The 24,686-nt window shown below is 42.4% G+C and overlaps 1 protein-coding gene across 1 annotated transcript in view; it reads right to left on the bottom strand.

Annotated features, from left to right (window-relative positions):
* The window catches only part of LOC148443004 (complement C3-like), a 124,351-nt gene that overhangs the window by 86,097 nt on the left and 13,568 nt on the right, over positions 1 to 24,686 (bottom strand). Inside the window, exons 5-11 of the mRNA XM_088463399.1 lie at positions 23,693 to 23,787; positions 20,250 to 20,332; positions 16,771 to 16,858; positions 15,149 to 15,251; positions 12,407 to 12,527; positions 4,334 to 4,449; positions 4,016 to 4,162 (exon numbers count right to left, since the gene is read on the bottom strand). Of these exons, the coding sequence (XP_088319525.1) occupies positions 4,016 to 4,162; positions 4,334 to 4,449; positions 12,407 to 12,527; positions 15,149 to 15,251; positions 16,771 to 16,858; positions 20,250 to 20,332; positions 23,693 to 23,787 (753 nt within the window). The remainder of the gene's footprint in view (positions 1 to 4,015; positions 4,163 to 4,333; positions 4,450 to 12,406; positions 12,528 to 15,148; positions 15,252 to 16,770; positions 16,859 to 20,249; positions 20,333 to 23,692; positions 23,788 to 24,686) is intronic.

Genomic DNA, 24,686 nt, shown 5'->3' on the forward strand with positions numbered 1-24,686 from the left:
TATGTATAGTTTTCACCAGGGCTGCTGAGACATGAGATGGACCCAGATACTAAAGTGGTACAGATGTGTCCTTGCTCATCTAGCCTTAATATGCCATGCAGGGCTACATGCCTGGTATGAGTGAGCTGTCAGGTCCCATGCTAGCATCAGGTGTCTTTATGTGTGGAAAAAGTCACTAAGTCACAATGCGGTGCGACTGGGAAGCACCAGGAGACTCTGCTGACACTTTGATGACACTTGTTTATCTGTGCGCAACTGAGAACGTAAATAGCACTTGGCGTGGAGAAAAACTGTGTGCGTCATAGTACTTTGCATCCTGATTCAGAGAAAAAAAGTCGCACACAGATATACAAGTGTCCTATATCACATTTATCAGCACAATCTCTTGGTGGTTCCTAGTCACATTGCACTGCAATGTGATGCATTTTCAGCACAAAAAAATGCAAAAAAGTTGCCCGCCGCTAAAAGAGGCTCATGCCAACAGTCACATCATGAGTGGCTGTTTGGCGTGACTGCATAAAACATGAGTGAGGACACATCTGTACATAATGAGGTGAAAGCAGTAGAATACCAACTCATCCAATATGTTTGTCTTTGTTGTCTATGTATAGTTTTCACCAGGGCTGCTGAGACATGAGATGGACCCAGATACTAAAGTGGTACAGATGTGTCCTTGCTCATCTAGCCTTAATATGCCATGCAGGGCTACATGCCTGGTATGAGTGAGCTGTCAGGTCCCATGCTAGCATCAGGTGTCTTTATGTGTGGAAAAAGTCACTAAGTCACAATGCGGTGCGACTGGGAAGCACCAGGAGACTCTGCTGACACTTTGATGACACTTGTTTATCTGTGCGCAACTGAGAACGTAAATAGCACTTGGCGTGGAGAAAAACTGTGTGCGTCATAGTACTTTGCATCCTGATTCAGAGAAAAAAAGTCGCACACAGATATACAAGTGTCCTATATCACATTTATCAGCACAATCTCTTGGTGGTTCCTAGTCACATTGCACTGCAATGTGATGCATTTTCAGCACAAAAAAATGCAAAAAAGTTGCCCGCCGCTAAAAGAGGCTCATGCCAACAGTCACATCATGAGTGGCTGTTTGGCGTGACTGCATAAAACATGAGTGAGGACACATCTGTACATAATGAGGTGAAAGCAGTAGAATACCAACTCATCCAATATGTTTGTCTTTGTTGTCTATGTATAGTTTTCACCAGGGCTGCTGAGACATGAGATGGACCCAGATACTAGAGTGGGGGTGTGGCCAATAATGGGAACCTGTCCATGGTCACTAGACATATTGTCCACTGATACAAATGAGTGTGCCACCATGACAGGCCCAGGCAATCTGTGCCTGCCTTGCCCCCAACTTGGTGCCCCTTTTTGTCACCTTTCTTAATGATTCACCAATTAATGGACAATGGCCCTGATTAAGCATGGATCACAATTGCAACTGCATACGCAGATCAGCCGATTGTTGTGTACTGTGCATGCAAGCTTGACACCATACCTTGTGGTGGAGGAGAGTCTGAACACTCTTGTCTCCTAAGGAGCCTTTTGTATTTTTGCAGTTTGGGGATGTCACGGGGTAACCCCCGAGACTCAGTAAGGGGGAACCTCATTTTTTATCTTGATTGGGAGATGGGGGACTGGAACCCTAAGGAGATGAGGGAAATGGTGCCCTTATCCTATTGGAGAGGGTCCCATGCCCTCAGCTGTTTTTTCCTGCATTGGATGATTGTAGCATGTACCTCAGGCATAAATAAGAAAAACTAAGATAAATTGGAAGCTCCGATACACCACAGTCTAGAACAGGGGTGGACAATAAGAGGCCCTCCAGCTGTTGTTGAAGTACACATCCCAGCATGCATTGCAACAGTTTTAGCATGGTCTGTGGCAGGGCATGCTGGGATGTGTAGTTCTACAGCTCAGGGGTGGTGCTTTATGCCCACCCCTAGTCAAGAACTATGGTGAAGGGAGATTTTTCCACAGTACCAAGCAAAGCCTATTGATTGCAGCAGTGCATCTTCAGGCCTTCAAACCTGGAGTGACACAGGGGGTGCCTAAAGAGACATGGGGTGGGCCAGTCCATTGCTTTGCCAGTGGCGCTCGGACCCATAGATACATCCCTGCAGAGGACCAATATGCTCCCACCTTATCTATGGAAAACTGCATTTTTGTGACATTATCAGGTGCCCTCCTACCCATAGAAGGAAATGTATGTTTTTCATACTGAAGGTTAATATCGTCTGCTGATCATAATACAATAAGTACTAAGGGGCACCATCTTTTGAAGAAGAGGTGCCCTATATTTCTAATGTGTCCATTAATTACTAAAGACTACTTTGGGGTAGGTCTTCCCCCAGCCCTGACTCTTACATTTTCTGTAGTGTATTGGATATTGCTTGGTAATCACATCGATCACCTGACCCTAACTCATACGGGGGCTCCAGCTTTGAGGGAAATAACTCTACTTTATATTTCTTCTTTCTATGGAATATGGTAGGGTAGATAAAGGGACTTAAAATCTTTCACTCCATTTTTTTCATTTTTTTTTTTTTTTTTACAAAAGTGACGTTCATGCAACAACATTACTTCCCGATCCACACCACTAGGCTCCTGAGTTCCTCCCAATAAATTAGCCCCTTGGGTCCACCAGACCCAATCCTACAGATATAAATGTGCAACCAAATAAAAACATGTGGTTACTGCGCAAAGGTGGAAATAAATAACAATTATCCATATAAAATTATGAATAATGGCCCTCATTCAGAGCCGGACGCTCTGAGCAGAGCGCACGCTCTGAATGAGGGCCGCCCTCCATAAAAATGGAGCGTCCTCCTGGACGCTCGTATAGCTGTGGGTCACCACCCACAGCCTATACGAGCGTGCAGTTTGATGGCCGCGATGGTCGTGACCATCGCGACCATCGAAACTGCGAGCCGGAGCCTGCGGTTGAGGTTTTCAACCGCAAGGCCCGGAGTGATTTTGGCTCTATCAGAGCCAAAATCACTCCCACTGACATCACTAGTGATGTCAGTGGGCCGGCTTCTGATGGGAGGCGTTCCCTTGGGAACGCCCCCGTCAGGGAGGCACGCCCACCAAAGGGGGCGTGCTGTCAATCAACATCAACAGCACGCCCCCTTTGATCAGACACAACGAGCGAAGGACTTTCCTTCGCTCGTCGCGTCTGGCGCATTTGCACGACGGAGCTCCCTCCATCGTGCGCATGCTCAGTGCAGACCATCGACCCACTTGCGAGCAGAAAGCCCCTTGCGAGTGGGTCTGAATCAGGGCCAATATTTGCTCTCTAATGAAATGCACAGTTTAAACATAAAAGTCTTAATTTAATATACAATCACGACACATGAAAACATTTTTAAAACAGAGAATAATAGCAGAATCTGATATAATTTATCTAATATTACACTAGACTGATATTGCGTAACTGTGTAACTAGTATAACTAATTTATAGATAAAAATGATACAAAGCAGCAGCTTGATTGAATCCACAATCTAGTGTCCTATAAATGGATTCATATGAATTTGCTGACATCCCAGCACTAAAACATGAAGATGTTAATATGACAAATTGTAATTGTGTCTTTATGTAACCAATAAATTCAGATACAATTAGCGTGTAATATTAGATAAATTATGTCAGATTATGCTATTATTCTCTGTTTTAAAAATGTTTTCATGTGTCCTGATTGTATATTAAATTAAGACTTTTATGTTTAAACAAGCCTCCTGTGCATTTCATTCGAGAGCAAATATTATTCATCATTCTATATAGATAATTGTTTTTTATTTCCACCTTGCGCAGTAACCACATGTTTTGGTTTGTTTTTGGTTGTGCGCGTTAATTTATTTGGTCCTAACTAGACCAAGATTGTTACTAGCTAGCAGGTGGTAGTCATACATGTACAAATTGAATTCTAGCAAGTGCCGGGTATTGTAGTTTTTCAAACTACAAAATAATCCTTTAGATATAAATGTGCGCCTTACCGATATTTGCAGTGAGTCTCTATCTGTGGGTGTATTGACGGTAAGTCTAACTGTTCCATCCTCCTGTGTTACTCCTCCTACTTTCCCTGGTTCAGCCTCCACAGACACACGTTGTGCCGGAGACCCATCTGGGTTAGTGACATATGCCTAAAAAAGGAAAAAATAGATGTGAAATACTTTTGTTTGCTGCAGGTGGCAATACATCCAAACTTACAGCCAAAGTAATGGCCAACACTACAATGTACTGATTGCATCTGTACCTATTTAGATGGCAAACGAGCAGGTTATCTATGCAGATTAAATCATGACAGTATTTACCATAAGATTAAAGGGCATTCCCGGTTTGAAATATTTGGAGGTCTTAGTGTAGAGAACTTTATAAGGAGACTTCACAATATATATATCTTCCAGCTCGGCTTCTACCAGATCACTGCCTGTAAGAGAGACAGGTAAAGGGGAAACATTGCCAAACCATATAAACTGCTTTGGAAAAGTTCTGGTAATCTATTATTTACCACAGTAAAAGACTAGGGGCCTGATTCAGAGCCACTCGTAAGCGGCCGCTCGTTTGTTCCGAGCGATGTTCGCCCAACTGCGCATGCGTACGGATCGTTATACGCATGCGCTAACCAGTCAGTGCGGCCGAAATTCATGTTCTCGCAAAATAGCGAATGTCTGCTATTTTGAGTGACAGAAAGAGGCGTATGTGGGTGGTAACAGGGGAAGGTGCTTGAAAATGGGGAGTGGAAATCAGAAAGCAGGCGTGCTTAAAGGTCAAAACGGGCGTTTTATGGGTGTGCATATTTAAAACAGCAGCGTCATTGACCACGTCACTGGGTTATTTTATAGTCAGAACTGCTCGCAAAATTGTGGTAGCAAACACCAACCCCAAGAATAGCGAGCAGGTCATACCCTTGTCGATGTACTCGATTAATCTAATAAATAGCGGACATGACGTAGGATGCGAGAGGCCAGGGGGCGTAGTTTTCCAAAAAACGAACGCAAGTTTTGTTTGCTCGTTCAGACATAGAGGCGTGAACAGACCGCAAACAGCGAACGGTTCATTTGAATAGCCACCCCTTGTTTTAGAACGAACGACCGCAAATAGCGAGTGGCTCTGAATGAGGGCCTAGATCCACTCTTGGTAATAATTCTCCAGCTCCAACACTAAACACTTGTCAACAATTGTAACACGAAACAAGCAAAAGCTGGTAACAATGATTAACCTACTGTATGTTATTTATTTCATTTAGACATTAAACATATTAAATCACGTACATACTCCCCACCAGTTTCAGGGTGCAGTGCTTCCTAAATAATTAAAAAAAGAATTTGATGTTGTGCATCACTTTCAGCTTCCCCACCAGTTTCAGATAGTACTGTTCCTTAGACAATTCAAAATTTTAAATGTGAATGGTTGAAATGTGAATATGAATGGCACGCAGACAGCTTTGCAATTTTGTCCTTGTTAATATGAAAATACAAACAAAAAATAAACAAAAAATGGCAGCTGCTCAATCAATCTGGCAGTACTTTTCAGGTGCATGAAAGGGAGGGGTCATACCAAGTAGGGGTTTATCCCCCTATTGTTCCTCAGCACACTGAATTATACTTGCAGCAATATATGAAGACTATATGGTAATAGAAATTCAGAGATATTAGTTGCATGCATTTGCAAATACATGGGAAACTGCTAGGCCACGTCACGGCTTCTCTGTCACTAGCAGTCCCTAACACTAAGGGTTTCACATCCGGGGCACAAGGTACCCTAAAAAACGTCCATTCCAAGGCCCCCCCCAGGGCATCACATGAAAAAGAGTCACAGTGCAGTGTAAAGTATAGATGTGTAAGACTAATAAGTGTTGAAAAAGGGGTTAAAATATATGTGAAAAAATTACATGAATAAAAACAAACATAAAAAGTGATGTGAAAAGTAATTATGTGTATTAAGTGGTGATGCCCTGAGGAGGCCCAGCCATACCAGCCCCAGGGGCCCTACGCCCAAACGCTCACCCCAAATGTAATATATGCCAATTATAAGGCCTCATGATAAAGGCACATATATATTTTGTCAAATGTAAGGCCTTCCTGATAAAGGCACATACATAAATGCATCCAAATTGAGAGCCAGCTTACCTGGGAGTCACCCCTGGGAACTCCAACTAGCACTACTAGAACCAGCATGCCCTCCTAATGCTGGCTCTTTCATGCATCTCATGACAACAAACAAAATATGGCAGCTGCTCAATCAATCTAGCAGTACTAATCAGGTGCATGATAGGGAGGGGTCATACCAAGTAGAAAAAGGGGGGGGGTTTAACCCCCTATTGTTCCTCAAAAAATGTGATGGTGTGCATCGCTTTCGGCTTCCCCACCAGTTTCAGATAGTATTGTTCCTTAGACAATTCAAAATTTAAGATTCGGAAAATGTGAACATGAATGGCACGCAGACAGCTTTGCAATTTCGTCCTTGTCAATATGAAAATACAGCAGGAGGTGTATGACAGCCCCTGCTTCATTTGCAATCCCAGCACTGCAGCCGAGGTCGCAGGCAGGGATTACCGTCGCGACCATGGGTGGTCGATGGTCGCGATGGTGTACGGTGCCGGGCCGCCGGCCAGTTGAGTAAGCCTCACCCTACTTACAGGCTGGCTGGCTTGCGAGGCCAGGAAACTCCATCAGTAGACGCAGTCTTTGGCCTTTGCTACTCCTGATAAGCAGGGAGGACCCGCCCCCATTTCCAGGAACACTGGCCGCCCCCCCCGCCCCCGCACCGCCCCTTAAATGCCTCTGCCTGTCAATCAGGCAGAGGCACACAAGGGGCTGCGTGTGATTATGCAGGACCCATTCTGCACGCTCACAGAATGGGTCCTTCGTACGCGCAGATTCATGATAATGCTGACTCAGCCCCAAAGTGTATATCTGCAAAGTCAATCACAGAGCCATCTGTTCCTTTTATTCATTTTTGTAACTATTTACATCATTTGTTATAGGGAGGTGCACCATACAGTAAAATAATATATCAGAACAGAAGAAAAGAGATAAAGCAATCTATCGAAGGGCACTCGCAGGCTGGACTAGTAATCGAATGTAACAGTGTTACACGAGAAATTGTTTTAAGATCCTATATTGATACAATTTTTAAAATTGAACTTTTATTATGGAAATGTTAAATATTTGAAGCACACAAAAAATATATCTAATTAGTGATAAGTGCAAACGTACAGTATGAGAAATGGGGCGTAAGTAAGCTTGAGATCATTTTAAATCCAGAGGTTGGGTTGTGGTTTGCTTCACGTTTAAGAAATATTTGATTGACATTTGTATGTGGTCATGTTTCTTGGCCTAGAGATTAGGGAACCTCTGATGTGTGAGAGGCAAAGTTTTTGGTGATTAATAATGGTTTGTCAGTCTCATCCGTTTCTTTCTTTTCTGAAAAATCCCTCCCTCCCTATTATTTTTCATTGTGTTGTTGTTTTGTGGTGCAAAGTATGTTTTCTTAGTTGTGAATGTGCTATTTTTTATTAGTTGGTTGCACTCTTCACTCAAATGAGGCGTTATGCCACTGTTTTCCCAGACGGGAAATTTAGAATCCAAGGGACATTCAAAATGTTGGCAAGTTTTTGTAGAAAAACTTAACGTGGCTATCACTTTCAATTTCCTATTAACGTAACTACGTAACTACGGGCAGCACAGACGGTGTAATGGTTAGCATTACTGCCTCACAGCACTGAGGTCATGGGTTCGATTCCCACTATGGCCCTAACTGTGTGGGGTTTGTATATTCTCCCTGTGCTTGCGTGGGTTTCCTCCGGATACTCCGGTTTCCTCCCACACTCCAAACATATACTAGTAGATTAATTGGCTCCAGACAAAATTGACCATAGTGTGTATGTGTGTGAGCATGTGGTAGGGAATATAGATTGTAAGCTCCACTGGGGCAGATGTGAATGGTAAGATATTCTCTGTAAAGCGCTGCGGAATATGTGTGCGCTATATAAATAACTGGTAATGAATAAAATATGCTATGCGTGCTCCCAATTGTCGCACAATTCAAATGAAAAAAAAAATGGGTGCGATAAATTTTTCTTCAAAAACCTGCAGTTATTTTTTTTTTTTAAATGGGGAAATTATCCTATGCCCTAAAAACCACAAATATATATTAGATAACAATATATATGTCTATTATTGTCCCAAAGAAATATATTTTGTGCTTCTAAAATGTTTCAAATGGCTGATTTGAAAAAAATGACAGAAAGCTATTTTTATTAAAATAAATGCTGTCATGAAATTTGGGGTGTATAAATATGCCTGCAAGTTGATATTTGAGTCTTTTCAAGCCACTTTTAAAAAAACACCTGTAACTCCCACCTGCACTGTTAAAAACACCTGTTTTATCCATGCAGCACCCACATATACTGGTCACACATAATTTAACCCATTATTCTGGATTTTGCAGAATATCTCCCCAAAGGTGAGATGTATCAATCCTTTTAGAGAAATGAAGTGCCAACCAATTAGCATTTAACTGCTATTTCACAGGCTGTATTTGAAAAATTACAGTTAGGAGCTGATTGATTGGTACTTTGGCTCTCTCCACTTTATCTCTCTGGAAAGGTTTGATATGCCTCTCCCCAAAAATGACGTAATTATTGGCCCAAATAAGCTAATTGAAATATTTTAATTGACTAATTAATCATTGGGGGGGGGGCAGGAGTTATGAACCAAGGGCCTGATTCAGACCCGCTCGCTAAGCCGCGGATGCATGATTTGGGTGATAGTCGCCCTTGTCCTCATGCGTATGCGTCAATATGCGCATGCATGCGTCACTCACTGCAATGGGGAATACACAGACTGGATGCTATTTTGAGTGACAGATAGCGCCGTTTGTGGGTGGTAACAGAGGAAGGTGCTTGTGAATGGGGGGAGTGATAATGCGAACGCAGGCGTGTCTGGGCGCGAAAACTAAGTTTAATGGGTGTGCATAATTAGCAAAGGTGCGTCACTGTACACGTCACTTGGGTGTATTTAAGCCTGCTATGATCTCAGTGCTTACGGTATTGTATAGTCAACCACAAGCGCTGCGTTCGCATCCGATGGTACCCGATGTACCGATGGTTACATACACTTCCTGGAGATGACATGCGCAAGTGGGCGTCTGCGTACACAAAGTGATCGCACGCCAAGATATAGTGGGCATGCTTATGCCTTGCCGTGCGATCGCCTGCCTTGCTGGGTGTGTGCCGGATTTGCATACGCTGGGAGCGAGCACCCGCAGCTTAGCGACCGGGTCTGAATGAGCCCCCAAGTCCTGACAATTTTACTTTAAAGTTAAATTTTTCTAGACATTGCACCTGTTCTACGTCTGCGAAATAAATGGCGTGTAAAATTCTGTAGAAATTACTGCAGCCAAATTTCTCACAATCAATACCCAAAAACCAGAGGCTCACCGCAATTTCTTAAGCTGTGGGAGAAAAAAAGAATAAGCAGACCATTGAATGTGTGTGGATTGGGGGAGATTTGAACACCGATGATTGAGTTGTTGTTTGTGTCACGGACTCTTTTTTGTTGATGTTCTTTTGTCCGCCTCCATACTAACATTTTAATAATAAAAATTAATGTGATAATTATTTTTGAAATTCCAACTCCAGTTGTCATTTGTTATTATTTATTTAGGTAAGGATTTGTTGTTAGATATTTATTGAGGGGGGGCGAGTGACAGATTTAAACCATTAGGGAGATTATAGAAATTAAAATTAAAACTAATAGAGCTCTCCTGTTAATTATTTTATTCCTTTTAAAAGAGGAGTGCACTACTGTGCAGAATCTAGTCTTCCTGTTCTCCGAGGGGGTTTTATGCCCATTCTGAAGATGGATACCGTGGTCATTAGTGAGTATGTGTAGAGGCCATCTTGTTTTTACTTTGATAGAGTGCCATAGTGGGAGACAGAAGTAGCCTATTGCTGCCCATCCACTAGGCAATTATAACTAGCGATGGAGCAATAACGACGGTCGTTATAGCTGTATCGCTTGGTAATCACCCGCAAATCGGGCAGTAAAAGGTTAAAACCGACCAGCGATGCACGCGCCCGCTGGTCGTTTTTAACATCAATCATCGCCCGAACATGACGGTCAACCTGACGACTGCCGTCAGGTTGCTATGTTCGGGGATGATTGATCTACATACACTGAACGTCTGAACATTCAGTGTAGGCAGTTCACCCCATGGGAGACGACGGCGTCGTAATCGTGCCGTCGTCCCCCGCATCGTTAAATGGATGGGCGATTTATGAGTAACCCAGATTAAACCTGCATATAATGCTGTTCTAAATGCCTTCACTGCTACTCATTTGCAGCATACACTCACTGGCTGGTGAGCTGTATAGAACCACACTCTATTACCAGTGTGCATGTAACAGTGAGTACGGCTGTACCTACTATACTTTAAAAATCCAACACCACTGGTTAAATAACTGAGATGTTCATAGTTTGTCATCCACTTGTGTGTGCCTACATAAATTTGCAATATCAAAATCTGCATGCACATCATTTCTAACAATTCTATCACACGTTATGTCTATGAATTACCTATAACTACATCTTTTAATATATGTGCACCAGACATCTTTAGTATATAGACAATGGCCAGTATGCAATTAGCCCTGATGCCAGCACTTATTGGGGATTTAGTTTCCCCTGCCTCAGGCGAAACCAAATCCATGATAAGAAGCCATTTTTCTCCCGATTGCGGCAGTGAAAATACATAGGATTCGCGAAAAGGTGCGCACCTATGTTTTCGTGAGAAAAACAGAAAATTTTGGACGTAAAAAATGGGGTTTAACTGGATGCCACAAAAAAAAATCGCCCTAAAATCCCATTTTTGTCGGCCGAAAATTTTCCACTGCTAATTGGATACCAGCCAATGCGTCATCTATGGAAATGTGAACTTCATCAATCACCTATTTTCTTTATAATTTGGGATCATGGGCCTGATTCAGACCCACTCGCGAGCGGCTGTCCGCTCGCAAGTGGGTCGATGTTATGGACTGAGCATGCGCACGATGGAGGGAGCTCCGTCGTGCGCATGCGCCAGACGCGACGAGCGAAGGAAAGTCCTTCGCTCGTTGTGTCCGATCAAAAGGGGCGTGCTGTCAATGTTGATTGACAGCACGCCCCTTTGGTGGGTGTGCCGGGGGCGTGCCTCCCTGACGGGGGCGTTCCCACGGGAACGCCTCCCGTCAAAAGCCGGCCCACTGACATCACTAGTGATGTCAGTGGGAGTGATTTTGGCTCTGATAGAGCCAAAATCACTCCGGAGCTTGCGGTTGAAAACCTCAACCGCAGGCTCCGGCTCGCAAATGCGATGGTCGCGATGGTCTCGACCATCGCGACCATCACAATGCACGCTCGTATAGCCTGTGGGTGGTGACCCACAGCTATACGAGCGTCCAGGAGGACGCTCCATGAAAATGGAGCCCGGCCCTCATTCAGAGCGTGCGCTCTGCTCAGAGCGTACGGCTCTGAATGAGGGCCCATATTCTCCAAAATATCATATAGTGAAAAGTTCCATAAAACCGAAAATAAAAATACATAATTTTTGTTTTTCTTTAGAAATAACAGGAAACTGGTGTATAACCTCCATGAGCATCAGAATCTTTAATTTATACTTAAAAATAGATGTTTAAAAGAACATTGTATTGTTGATGACATAAATAAAATTTGGAGAAAAAAGTGTCAGCTTATATATATCAATATGTAGAGTTAGAAGTTTGAGGAATTTTTATTTTTTAACATTAAATAAAAAGAATTATTTCAATTACATTTTGGAAAATTTTACACCTGTTGGCAACATTTTAATTACACAATTTGAAATAATAAGTAATAATATATAAATATATTTATACAGAAGGTGATTCCAGTCTGTGTGTGCCCTGTGATAGGAAACTTTCTCTCTCTTGTTCTGTTATCTCAGAAAATGGTATTTAATTTGCAAAAGATGGATCAATAGCTGTAATCATTTTAAACAGATCTTAATTGAATCATCTGTTTTTGCTTTCAATAGGAATTTCAGATTTTAATAAATCAGCACTTACTGCAGGTCTTAAAATGGAAGGAAGCAAAGGCCTATGTTTATCTCCTTGGTAACCTGGACTATGCTGACACCATGTGGTCTATATATTTATCAATTTATTTTTATTATTATTTATTAACAGTTTCTTATATAGCGCAGCATATTCCGTTGCGCTTTACAATTGGAAACATTGATAGAACAAAACAGGGTAATAACAGACAGACGTAGAGGTAAGAGGGCCCTGCTTGCAAGCTTATCAATCTAAATTCTCGTTATCAACTGTGAATTAGGGAATGTGAAAGTGTGTCCTCATATCTTACCTGACCCAGTGATGACAGTGACCGTCACATACAGCCTCCATTCCAGCATGTCTTCCTTTTTCTGGAAATACTTCACTAGATCTTCCCGTTTCAAAACGGCTTCTCCTTCACCATTAGATATCTGGTTCATACAAATGGGAAAATAACCAAATCCAAATCAGCCAAGTCATTTTACCCTAACCTGAACACAATCCACTAGCACATGTCTAAAGCTGCATACACACACAACGATTTTGTTACCAACGATTTTATGATCGATTTTATGAACGATTTTCTGTCAGATTATCTGTCAGATTTTTTAAAGTGTAATAAACGATTTTTTTGAACTACAAACGATTTTTGCATATTCCCTTAATGAAAATCGTTGCGTTGACAAGTCTGACTGAACTACAAACTACAAACAACAAACTACAAACGTGAACGCGCATGAATGATAATCGTTCATCGTTTGACTCAGAAAGTGAACGATTTTTTCAAACGATTATGGTTAAACGATATCGTTTAACGATAATCTTTCAAAAAATCGTTGTGTGTGTATGCAGCTTTATAATTAAGATAAAAAAATATCTATGGGCCTGACTTAGACTTGCCACTCTCAGAGAGAATTTAGATACAGAGTGATCTGACCGATAGGGACCTTTTGTGGGTGGTAACAGAGGGGCGGTTACAAAAATCCAGGCGTGACGCACGCATTTCTTAGGCATTTCGGATCCTGTGATTGCGTCTTAATGTCACTGGTGCCGGCATCTTAGATCAGTCACCCATTCTGTTGGACGATAGGCTTACTTAGAAGGATGATGATGGACTGATCTGGGAACGATGCGGCTGCACATTATGCAATGCTTGGATTTGCAAATCCGCAGGTGGGTGTCTCTCTCTATACATCACCCAGCTGCTACAACCTTTGCATATATTCACATAGCAGCTACGCAAAAAAACAGTCGTAAAGGGGTTAGCACACAGCTCTGCCCTTTTATGTGTACAATGAGGAACTCGTGACTACAAAGGGGCTGACTTGGGAGTATATAGACTCAGTATTGCTCTAGATCCAGGACAGCTGCTATGAATTCAGCTTAACCCGCAAAACCTAATGCTGCCTCTCACAGCGCTAATAAGTAGTGATAAAAGTTTACTCCAACAGGCAGCATAGAGAGGGTGAGAGGAGGCATTGAAATCTGAGTGGATCCCTCTTAATACTTTGGCTCTCATACCAATAGCACATAGAGGGGCTGTGGGGGTTAACAACATCTTCAGATGACATTAGCAACCATAACGAATAAACAAGAGTCCACACTAGGGGGTATATTTACTAAGAATCGTGTCTGGCCGAGATGTCAATTACGGGAGTGTTTGGCCATTTTGTACAATTCGCAAATTCATGAAACTCTCAGCAAAACACGGGTGAAAACACATATAGAAATAAACACACCACTAGCCAAACTTGCAGGTACTTTCCATAGCCAGGGACACAACACCAAGAATGGTGATTATAATCAAGGGTTCTGATTTTAGCAAGCTTGGTCCAATATAGAAGTTTTAAATAGACTACCTCCTGAGCTGTGTGTTTAGCAGAAACATACATAGATCAGTGTGATCCGTGTATGTTTCTGCCTGTAAATAAACAAAAAAGGGTTACATTTTTTTTAAAAATGAAGTGGGATTGTCCCCCCCCCCCCAACCAAAAGTATAACCAGACCCTGGCTCTGTGAGCCAGTACTGGTTCTAAAAATAAGGGGGAGAAAATGTGTAGGGGTCCCCCCGTATTTAATGAACCAGCATCGGGCTCTGTGAGCGGGTCCTTGTTTTAAAAATATGGTGAACAAATTGTGTGGGGTTCCCCGTATTTTTAAAACCAGCACCGGGCTCAAATTACCTAGAGTGTAATGCCACAGCCGGGGGACAATTCCACTGGGTCCCCTGGCCAAAGCATTCACCCCCAAACTAGTCAGTCCATTCGCCTTATAGTATAGGCTTTTTTTTGGATGATTTATTGTGTTTTTCTTTCTTTTTTTGTTTTCTCATAGTGCTTCTCCATCTATTTAGATACTACAGTGCCACATATTCCAATGTTTGCTATAGATCCTTGTTTCTATTTGGGACAGAGAAGCTTATATTAAGGTCCTACGGCATGATATAAGAGAGCTCATTACTGGTCTGATTTGGACAATCTCATTTCACATTTAGAGCCCCATTTAATAATGAACCTAAATACCAGTGGCATAGTTAGTTTAATATCACATTGGTACTAATGATTATGCCACTGGTATTCAGCATTAGTTATCTCTCAAATGAGGTCTAGCGATGAGCCCCCTCTTCCGTGGCATTTTCTGCTCCATTGCCGGCAGACTATCACTGCCAGTGATGGGTTTCTGTACTTTTCACCCGGTGGGGACCCGACAGTGCCTTTAAGGCTACGCTCTACCCGGAAAGTCGCTGCCGGGACCCCATTGTTAGCAATGCAGACCATGTCACTCTCGCCATCTTTAGATACAGTAACAAACAGCAGTAATCTTAGGTTACCGCTGTCTGTTACATATAGAAAGAATCACAAGTGGTAAAGGGGTTATATCTCGTTGATAAATGGGCCCCTTACTGTGGGTACTGCGAACATTACAGTGATAAAACCTGCTATGTGTGAAATAAAGAATAAAAGACAGGAGGATCCCTAAGTAAATGCATTATGATGGATGTGTGTAGTAGTAGATAAAAACGCTATCTTCTGATATAAATATATTTTTATACCTCAATCCTTCTTAGTGTTTCTGACAGACTTTTCCTTTCAGTGTCTCTCTTCACTCCAAACAGTACAAATGCCTTTCCATCCACTGGCTTCCCATACAGATAGCTGAGAAGAGAAAACATAACTCAGAAAGCAAATTCTATACAATACTTTGTATCACTAATCATAATCAATAGAACACACATACATCTTCTGTACATATATCACTCATCACTAGAACACACAGACACCTCCTGTACATATATCACTGATCACTAGAACACACAGACACTTCCTGCACATATATCCCTGATCACTAGAACATACAGATACCTCCTGTACATATATCACTGATCACTAGAACATACAGACACACCCTGTACATATATCACTGATCACTAGGACACAGACACCTCCTGTACATATATCACTGATCACTAGAACACACAGACACCTCCTGTACATATATCGCTAATCACTAGTACACACAGACACCTCCTGTACATATATCACTGATCACTAGAACAGACAGATACCTCCTGTACATATATCACTGATCATTAGAACACACAGACACCTCCTGTACATATATCACTGATCACTAGTACACAGAGACACCTCCTGTACATATATCACTGATCACTAGAACACACAGACACCTCCTGTACATATATCACTAATCACTAGTACACACAGACACCTCCTGTACATATATCACTGATCACTAGAACATACAGACACCTCCTGTAGATATATCACTGATCATTAGGACACAGACACCTCCTGTACATATATCACTGATCACTAGAACATACAGACACCTCCTGTAGATATATCACTGATCACTAGGACACACAGACACCTCCTGTACATATATCACTGATCACTAGAACACACAGACACCTCCTGTACAGATATCACTGATCACTAGAACACACAGACACCTCCTGTACATATATCACTGATCACTAGGACACACAGACACCTCCTGTACAGATATCACTGATCACTAGAACACACAGACACCTCCTGTACATATATCACTGATCACTAGGACACACAGACACCTCCTGTACATATATCACTGCTCACTAGGACACACAGACACCTCCTGTACAAATATCACTGATCACTAGTACACACAGACACCTCCTGTACATATATCTCACTGATCACTAGAACACACAGACACCTCCTGTACATATATCACTGGTCACTAGAACACACAGACACCTCCTGTACAGATATCACTGATCACTAGGACACACAGGCACCTCCTGTACATATATCATTGATCACTAGGACACACAGACATGCCCTGTACATATATCACTGATCACTAGAGCACACAGATACCTCCTGTACATATATCACTGATCACTAGAACACACAGACACCTCCTGTACAGATATCACTGATCACTAGAACACACAGACACCTCCTGTACAGATATCACTGATCACTAGGACACACAGACATGCCCAATACATATATCACTGATCACTAGGACACACAGAGACCTCCTGTACATATATCACTGATCACTAGGACACACAGACACCTCCTGTACATATAGCACCGATCACTAAACTACACATATTTTAGTCATATTTAATGTAAACACCAGAAATACACATTTACTCACTTTGCAGAGATTTTCACTCTTAGTTCTTCATCATTTATGTGGAAAAAATTTTTAGTTGTCTCCAGCTTTATCTCAAAACTCGGCAGAACTAAAACGTATAGCAAAGAACACCGATATTAGTATAATTGTTATATCTAATACCTCTTTTTCACTGCTCCAATAGCCCATATTATTGCTGCGTCTTCCCAGGTAGTGGCTCAGTGGAAAAAGATCCCTGAAAAATAACCCAGGAAAAGTTACCTAGGAACCTAACCCGAGTAGCTACCAGGGTTGGACCCGGGATGGACCTGGGTAATGGTGCAGTGTAAATGATGCGACCCAGGTTATACGACCGGGGTCATGCCTAAAATGTGCTGATTGGTGGCTGTGGCCAAGTCAATGCCCACTTTTATGACCTCACAAGTTTAGCAGGGCAGACCCGGGTTCAGTGTGAATGGAGCTGACCAAGGAATAACCTGGATTGAAGGTGCAGTATAAACAGGGTCTGACCTGGGTTGAAACCATGTACGAAAACCCAAGTCAGACCCAGATTTTTGGTGGAAAATGGGAATAATTTGATTCCTTTAAAAATACGTGCTGCACTTAAAGACTGTGCTTCTATAAAGTAAAACAATGGAGGTCTAATCTTGTGCACTGTATCCAATAGATTATTATAGGTGATCTCCCTTATATTTTGCCTAGACTGCCCCGTGAAAATGTTATACTTTATGAAGCACAAACCTTTCTAGCTACTCCCCTGATTTGGAAATTGCTATGCAAGTCACCAAATTTGAACTACATGGTTGAAGATTGAAAATTGTAAATAACATCCAGCTCTATCTCTCTCTCTATGTATTACTTTGCCTGTCTTTAACTTCAAATGCTCTGCTCTCTACTCGTTCATTACTGTTCGTCCATAGATTCCCAACCACATTCTTCAAGGCACCCCAACAGTTTAGGTTTTAGAGATATCCATAGTTGAGCACAGGTGGTTAAATCAAATTGACTGACATACTAATTAAGGGCCTCATTTATCAACAAGTTTTATCACTCAGAATGAGTGTTAAAACTCATTACGTATGATAAATGGTGCTCCAGCCAATCAGCTCCCAACATCTGTTTGGACAATGACAGTTGGGAGTTGATTGGCTGAAGCACCGTTTATCATACGTAACAAGTCTTATCACTCATTGTGAATGTTAAAACTCCTGTAAGGCCCTTAGGTCCCCATTTATTAACAAGTTTTAACACCAAAATGAGTGATACATTTCACTGTGTATGATAAATGGTGCTCCAGCCAATGAGCTCCCAACTGTCATTTTTCTACCAGTTGACAGTTGGGAGCTGATTGGCTGGAGCACCATTTATCATACACAGTGACAGTTATCACTCATTTTGGTGATAGGGCCTCATTCACTAACGAGTTTTAAGGCACTTGTGGTCAAGGGATGTAGTCACCATCCCAGCGGTCAGGATGCCAGTGCTCTGAATGCCAGAACCACAATCCCAACTGCTGGCATCCCTGCGGTAAGTATAAAGATTAGAGTGAGGTTTAGGGTTAAGCTGTGGAGGGTTAGGGTTGGGATGCAGGCGGGAAGGTTAGGGTTTGGCTGTGGGAAAGGTGGGTTTCGGGTAGGGATACTTACCTGATACTGTCAGAATTCTGACTGATGGGGTGTCCCTGTCAGTATTCTGACTGCCGGCATCCTGACCCCCAGGATCCCATACCCAACCTGTGGTCAATCATGAATATCCTTAAAACCTGGAATGTTACAGTGCTTTCATGGCCAACTTTGGCAACCTCTGGCTTAGTCTACACTCTCACCCAAAAATATCCATTCCTGGTTCTCTTTCGTTCTCAAATTTCAGCTCTGTTGACATTTCCCCAAACCCAGACCCCATACAGTCCCCACTATCTGTTCACAAGTTACAAATATCCCACCCACCGCATGCCTCCAGCCTTTCCAACTTCATTTTCATCTTTTCAATTCTCCTTTAAAATATAATTTGGATTTCTAGATCTGTCTGCAAAAAACTTGCATCCATTTATGACCTATCCCTTCAGCTTCCATACACTATGCACACACATTGGAAATTAAAGACATTTTCACCAAAATTTAAATATGCAATGATAGCCCTTCGCTTCCAAAAAGCAGAATAGCATGTGCCCGATATCTGCAACTAACCAGACATGCTCTGAAATGAGTGAGTGAGAGAATGACATAATAAACAGGATTGAGGGCACATGGGGTGTGTGTTTCTCTTTAAAATAACTCTGGCCCCATACACTGGACCCCTTGCAGTACTAGATTGGGGTTACTAGATATGGTAATTGTACTATATACATCTTGAGCAGTTTAAGAGAGGAGGAGTTATGTGCTGTCTCTGTGCAAACCCCTCCATTTTTGTGACGCAGTAGAAAATGGCACTGTGCCAGACTCTTCTGCACATGCACAAATCTCAGGAACAATGGCCACCGTGCCTTTTTCCTGCTGATTTCTTCTGCACCAATGCAGGACTCCAGAGAGGTGAATAGAATATATGGGAGTAGGGTGTGTGGTATGGGCACCCCTGGACCTGGGGGCCCATGTGCACCTCGCACCCTGCACCCATTATAGATGGGTTGGGTATGAAATACCAGCAGCTGAGTAGCCACTGGTTTATATCCTGACAGCGGCATCCTGAAGGTTCAACATCCCGACAGGGGCTCGTAAGTATATTAACCTTCTCCACTCCCTACCCTAACCCTAACTCTAACCTCCACCCAGTGGTGCCTAATCCTAACCCCCCCTCCAACACCCTAAACTTAACCCTCCCTGGGTGGGAGGTACCTTACCCTAATCCCCCAGGTGGTGCCTAACCCTAAACCCCCTCCCCAGAGCCTAACCCTAACCCTCCCTTAGTAGTGCCTAACTCTGACCTCCACCCAGTGGTGCCTAACCCTAACCCCCCTTCCAACACCCTAAACTTAACCCTCCCTTAGTAGTGCCTAACTCTAACCTCCAACCAGTGGTGCCTAACCCTAACCCCCCTTCCAACACCCTAACCCTAACCCTCGCTTTATAGTGCCTATCTCTAACCTCCACCCAGTGGTGCCTAACCCTAACCCCCCTTCCAACACCCTAAACTTAACCCTCCCTGGGGGGGTGCCTAATCCTAACACCCCCCAGGTGGTGCCTAACCCTAAACCCCCTCCCAAGAGCCTAACCCTAACCCTCCCGGTGGGTGCCTAACCCTAATTTCCCCCCGGGGGTTCCTTAACCTAACCCTCCCCCCCACGGCTAGCACTAACCTGTGCCCGCTTACCTACATTCGGAATGCCAGCTGTCGGAATTTCAGGTTTCGGGCTAAAGATAGGCGACGGTATTTCGACGCCCATATTTATTCCAGAGTTGGGCTTTTGACGTCTGAATTCCGGAGTTCAGCATCATGGCCGTCGGTAAATTCACTACATCTCTTATAGATATGCCATTGATATTATGAATCATTGTAAATCATACCGTATTCTTTCACTTCAAAGTTTGTGGTGTAATTTTGTAGAAGTGTTTCCTCAAACTTTGCTGATATGGTCCATACTCCCAAACTGGAAAGTATAAAAACAAAGATCTATATTTCACATTACATCAAGAACATCCTTACTATTCATTCCATATCAATGTTATCTATGTCAGGGAGATGTACTGTAAGTCTGATGCATCCTTATAAAGGAATTACAGTCATTATAACAGCATAACATCACTTTGAAGAATAAAAATAAAGAGTTCTGGATTTTGTATTTTTTTAAAGTTCTACCATATTTGAAGCTATTTTTGAATGTGTAAATTGTGATTTTTTTTTTTTCATATTTCTTTGGAGCTTACAATAAAGGGATGATCTCAATATTAGCACCAGGTAGGATTTACATACAGTAGATATTACTGGTCCTGCATTGACTTCCATTATCCAGTAAAGGCTCTCGATCCCCTCTATCCGCTTATGTTCGCCCAATGAGCCCTCCTCTGTCTCAAAATGATGGTCAACTGTATTGATCCAGGACAGCCTTCACAGCCATCCAATGAGGTTACACATCGGCCACTATATGATTGGTTGGGTTGTGGGATAGTGCATCGGATTGGCTGAATATTGTAGTGAAGCTCAAGTCAAATCAGTTCACAGTAATTCTGAATAGGGCTTGTAGTGAGCAGTTCTATTGTCCACTAAAGGACTTATTATATTTATAAATAGTTATTTATCAGGGCCGGCTCCAGGCACTGAGCATGTGGGCTCCGTGGGTTTGGGTATAAAAGATCCCCGCCCACATCCCACCCACTGCAGTAATTATTAATCTCAGTGGGAGGACTCAGTGAAGGAAGGGGCGGATGGAGAGCATGATACGGCGCTGGGTGTCGAGACACCTACTGTCGGCACTGTTATTTATACAGTGCCAGCATATTCTGTTGCACTTTACAATTGGAAACAAATAGTAATAAAACAAGACTGGATAATAACAGAGAGATGAAGACAAAGTTGCTCACAGGCTTATACTCTATAAAGAAATAGGCATTGATACATAAAGGATAAGTGCTACATATTACATATTGGTCTAAGCAGATTGCAGAGGTTCTTGGCGGGTACTATGATCCAGTCACACAGGAATATTGGCCCATGGTCAGGAGGATGTGTGAGTGAATAAAGAAACAATATGTAAAGTAATGGGTGGGCTATATAGAGGGGATGTAATTGGGGAGGAGAATTTATGGAGTTTACTTGGATGTCATTTAATCAGGTGTACTTCTAAATTTATCCTTGATTAATAGATGTTGTATTTTAAAAAAAAAATACATATTGCACTGGAATCACTACATGTGATAGACTATAGTCATTATTTCCAGCGAGATGAGCTAAGAATCACTGCCTGATATAATTGTATATTTATTTATTCTGATAATACCCCTGAAGATGTCCTCTCTGAAGGACGAAACGCGTAGGGTTGTTCTTAGGGTGTCATACCACTTCGCCATTCTAGAGGTCCCGGCCATTGAGCTTACACCTGTAAGTGTCTTGGTTGGTCATTACATCTATCCTTTATTGGCGTTGATGTTTGACATTCCATTTTTTTATATGATGTAAGCAATTTTTTCTTTGTGTACAATGTTAAAGAAATAAATATTCCTGTATATACTAATATATGGCCATTTGGCCGTCTGTTTGGTGGATTCTTTGGTGAGCTGTTTTTTTCCAGAGAACTTCATTTCATATCTGGGACATTATTGCCGATTTAAGAAGAAGAGCAAGACCTTTACATTATCAATTTGAATAGTATCCATCTAAAGAGCAAATCCACATCAAAATTGGATTCTTACTAACATTCAAAAAATTCAAAGTGTTCAGTGCTGGTTTTGTGATTCTATGTTATGTGAGAGGTACCCACTAACAGGGGTTCCACTATAAGGAGCTGCTGTAGTATTTGTGTTTATTAACTTTATTAGCATAAGATAAAGGTTTTGTTTGGCTGTTTATATATACTGTATATATATAATACATGCACAAATGGTGACCATGCTTAAAGAATTAAATAAAATATTTTTATGCACAATTATGACTTAGTCTCCCTACCAAATTTGGTGACATTCTGGTTATTAGACTGAGCTACAGATGGCTAAGAATAGAGGGAATTTAATGATGGCGAGTATATCAATCACCTTGGAATGCAAACAATAGGTCACATGGGCGCCAAGGAATTAGGGCCCTCATTCAGAGCCGCTCGCTATTTGCGGTCGTTCATACACAAACAAGGGGTGGCTATTCAAATGATCCGTTCGCTCATTGCGGTCTGTTCACGCCTCTAAGTTTGAACGAGCGTGCAAAACTTGCTGTTGTAATTTTGAAAAATACGCCCCCTTGCCGCTCGCACCATACGTCATGTCCACTATTTATTAGATTAATCGAGTACATTGAATAGCGTATGAACTGCTCGCTATTCTTGTGGTTGGTTTTTTCAACCGCTATTTTGCGAGCAGTTCTGAGTAAAAAAAAAACAAGTGACGTGGTCAATGACGCTGCTGGATTAATTATGCACTCCCTTAAAACGCCCGTTTTGACCTTTTAGCACGCCTGCGTTCTGATTTCCACTCCCCGTTTTCAAGCACCTTCCCCTGTTACCACCCACATACGCCTCCTCCTGTCACTCAAAGTAGCAGGCATTCGCTATTTAGCGAACAAACGATTTTCGGCCGCACTGACTGGTTCGCGCATGCGTATTACAATCCGTACGCATGCGCAGATGAGCGAACATCGCTCATAACGAACGAGCGGCCGCTTACGAGCGGCTCTGAATGAGGGCCTAAGTCTTTGACGTCAATACCGTTGGACTGGAAGTGGTGTCCGAGCACCATAGGGGCTTCCCAGGTGTAATGCATATCATTGAAAGGTCCACCAGCAGTTGAAAGGGATGAGAACTGATGAGAGCACTGTTATAAGCAGACACCAGGTGAGTACAGGTTTTATACATATATTTTCTGCTTGGGCTGAGAGCGATTGGTGTTTTATCATTTGAAATCTTGAAAATGGTCTGACAGAGGACCTAAACATTGATACAATGTGTCTTAAAGAGTTGTGTAATTGACAGTTCCCATTTTGACAGTTAAAAGGTTGACACTGAGAATCCAGACATTGTAAGGTGGAACACACACATTGCCCACCTGCTAATATTGTGATTTACAGTATCTTATCAGTATCGGCTTCACCGCTTCAAGCATGTAAAAAAAAAACATAATGTATGTTTTACAGCCGACACTGTTAAAGTGCTGTAACTGTCTGATCACCACGTACTGATCACCTGGAAAAAAGTGATAGAATTATTGATCCAGCCAAGTCTAGTTGGAGCCAGAGGCCTATGACACAACATTAATAAATATTGTCTGTGAATGGATGGTTGTAACCACCTTGTGAGTTTGACTCTCACCTTACAAGCTCCGATAGTGTATAAGAGAGAGATATGATGCCAGTTTTGCTGGTTTGTTTTATCAAATCTTTTTTTACAATGACGTCTTCTGGAGTCTATGAAGGAAAGAGAGAATCCAAGTTATACAGACACCAAAACACCAATAACAATGGAGGGTTTTATTTGTAGTTCTAGCTCTGGCTCTTCCAGGGGACCCATATGTAACAACCCATCAGTTACGAATACACCCCAAGGGCTCCATTTACTACAATCAGCATTTAAAATGTGGTTGTAGTGTGATATTTCCGACTAAATTCACATTGCGAATTTAGGAAATGTCACAAGGATTTCTAAAAAAAAAATCCCTTGGAGGGACTGGGCTTGCGATACAGCTCTGTCCCTGCGAATCCCTTCCACGGTCTCCTCACTGTATTTTTTTTAAATATACAGGGAGACTGTGTCTGTGCATATGCCTGCTGCTGGCTAACGCAAACTCCCCCCCCACCACCCCCTCGAGGGCCCCCCAGAAACCACCCCACTTAGATTACACTTACCTCTGGTGATTGGTGCTCTGTTGATGCCCTCCGGGGTTCCGGTCTGCTGGTCTCCCATCCTGCACTGTGGCCCCAGTCAGCTGTTCTATGCAGCAGGTGACCAGGGTCACAGTGCAGGAGCCGGGAGACCAGAAGACCAGAGCCCGGAGGACCTCACCGGAGCACCGATCACTCTGGATACAGGTAAGTTTTTTGTTTTTATTTACTATTTTTTTATATTTTTGCAGTGATCAGCTTGTGATCTATTTATACCACACAGCTGATCACATGGGCTTAAAGCAGAGCAGGAGTTGGGGAACCAGGGGAAACCCTGGATAATGCCATCTCCAGGTGGTGTTATTATCACAGTGCTTCCCCGGTATGCCCTCTTACCCTTATGTAAGTCTTTTATGTATGTATGTATGTATGTGTTTTACAACCCAGTATAATGTTAATGTTGATTCAAATTGTAAAGCACAACA

The sequence above is a fragment of the Taudactylus pleione genome, unplaced genomic scaffold, assembly GCF_031769625.1.
Source record: "Taudactylus pleione unplaced genomic scaffold, aTauple2 ptg001357l, whole genome shotgun sequence".
NCBI lineage: Eukaryota > Metazoa > Chordata > Amphibia > Anura > Myobatrachidae > Taudactylus > Taudactylus pleione.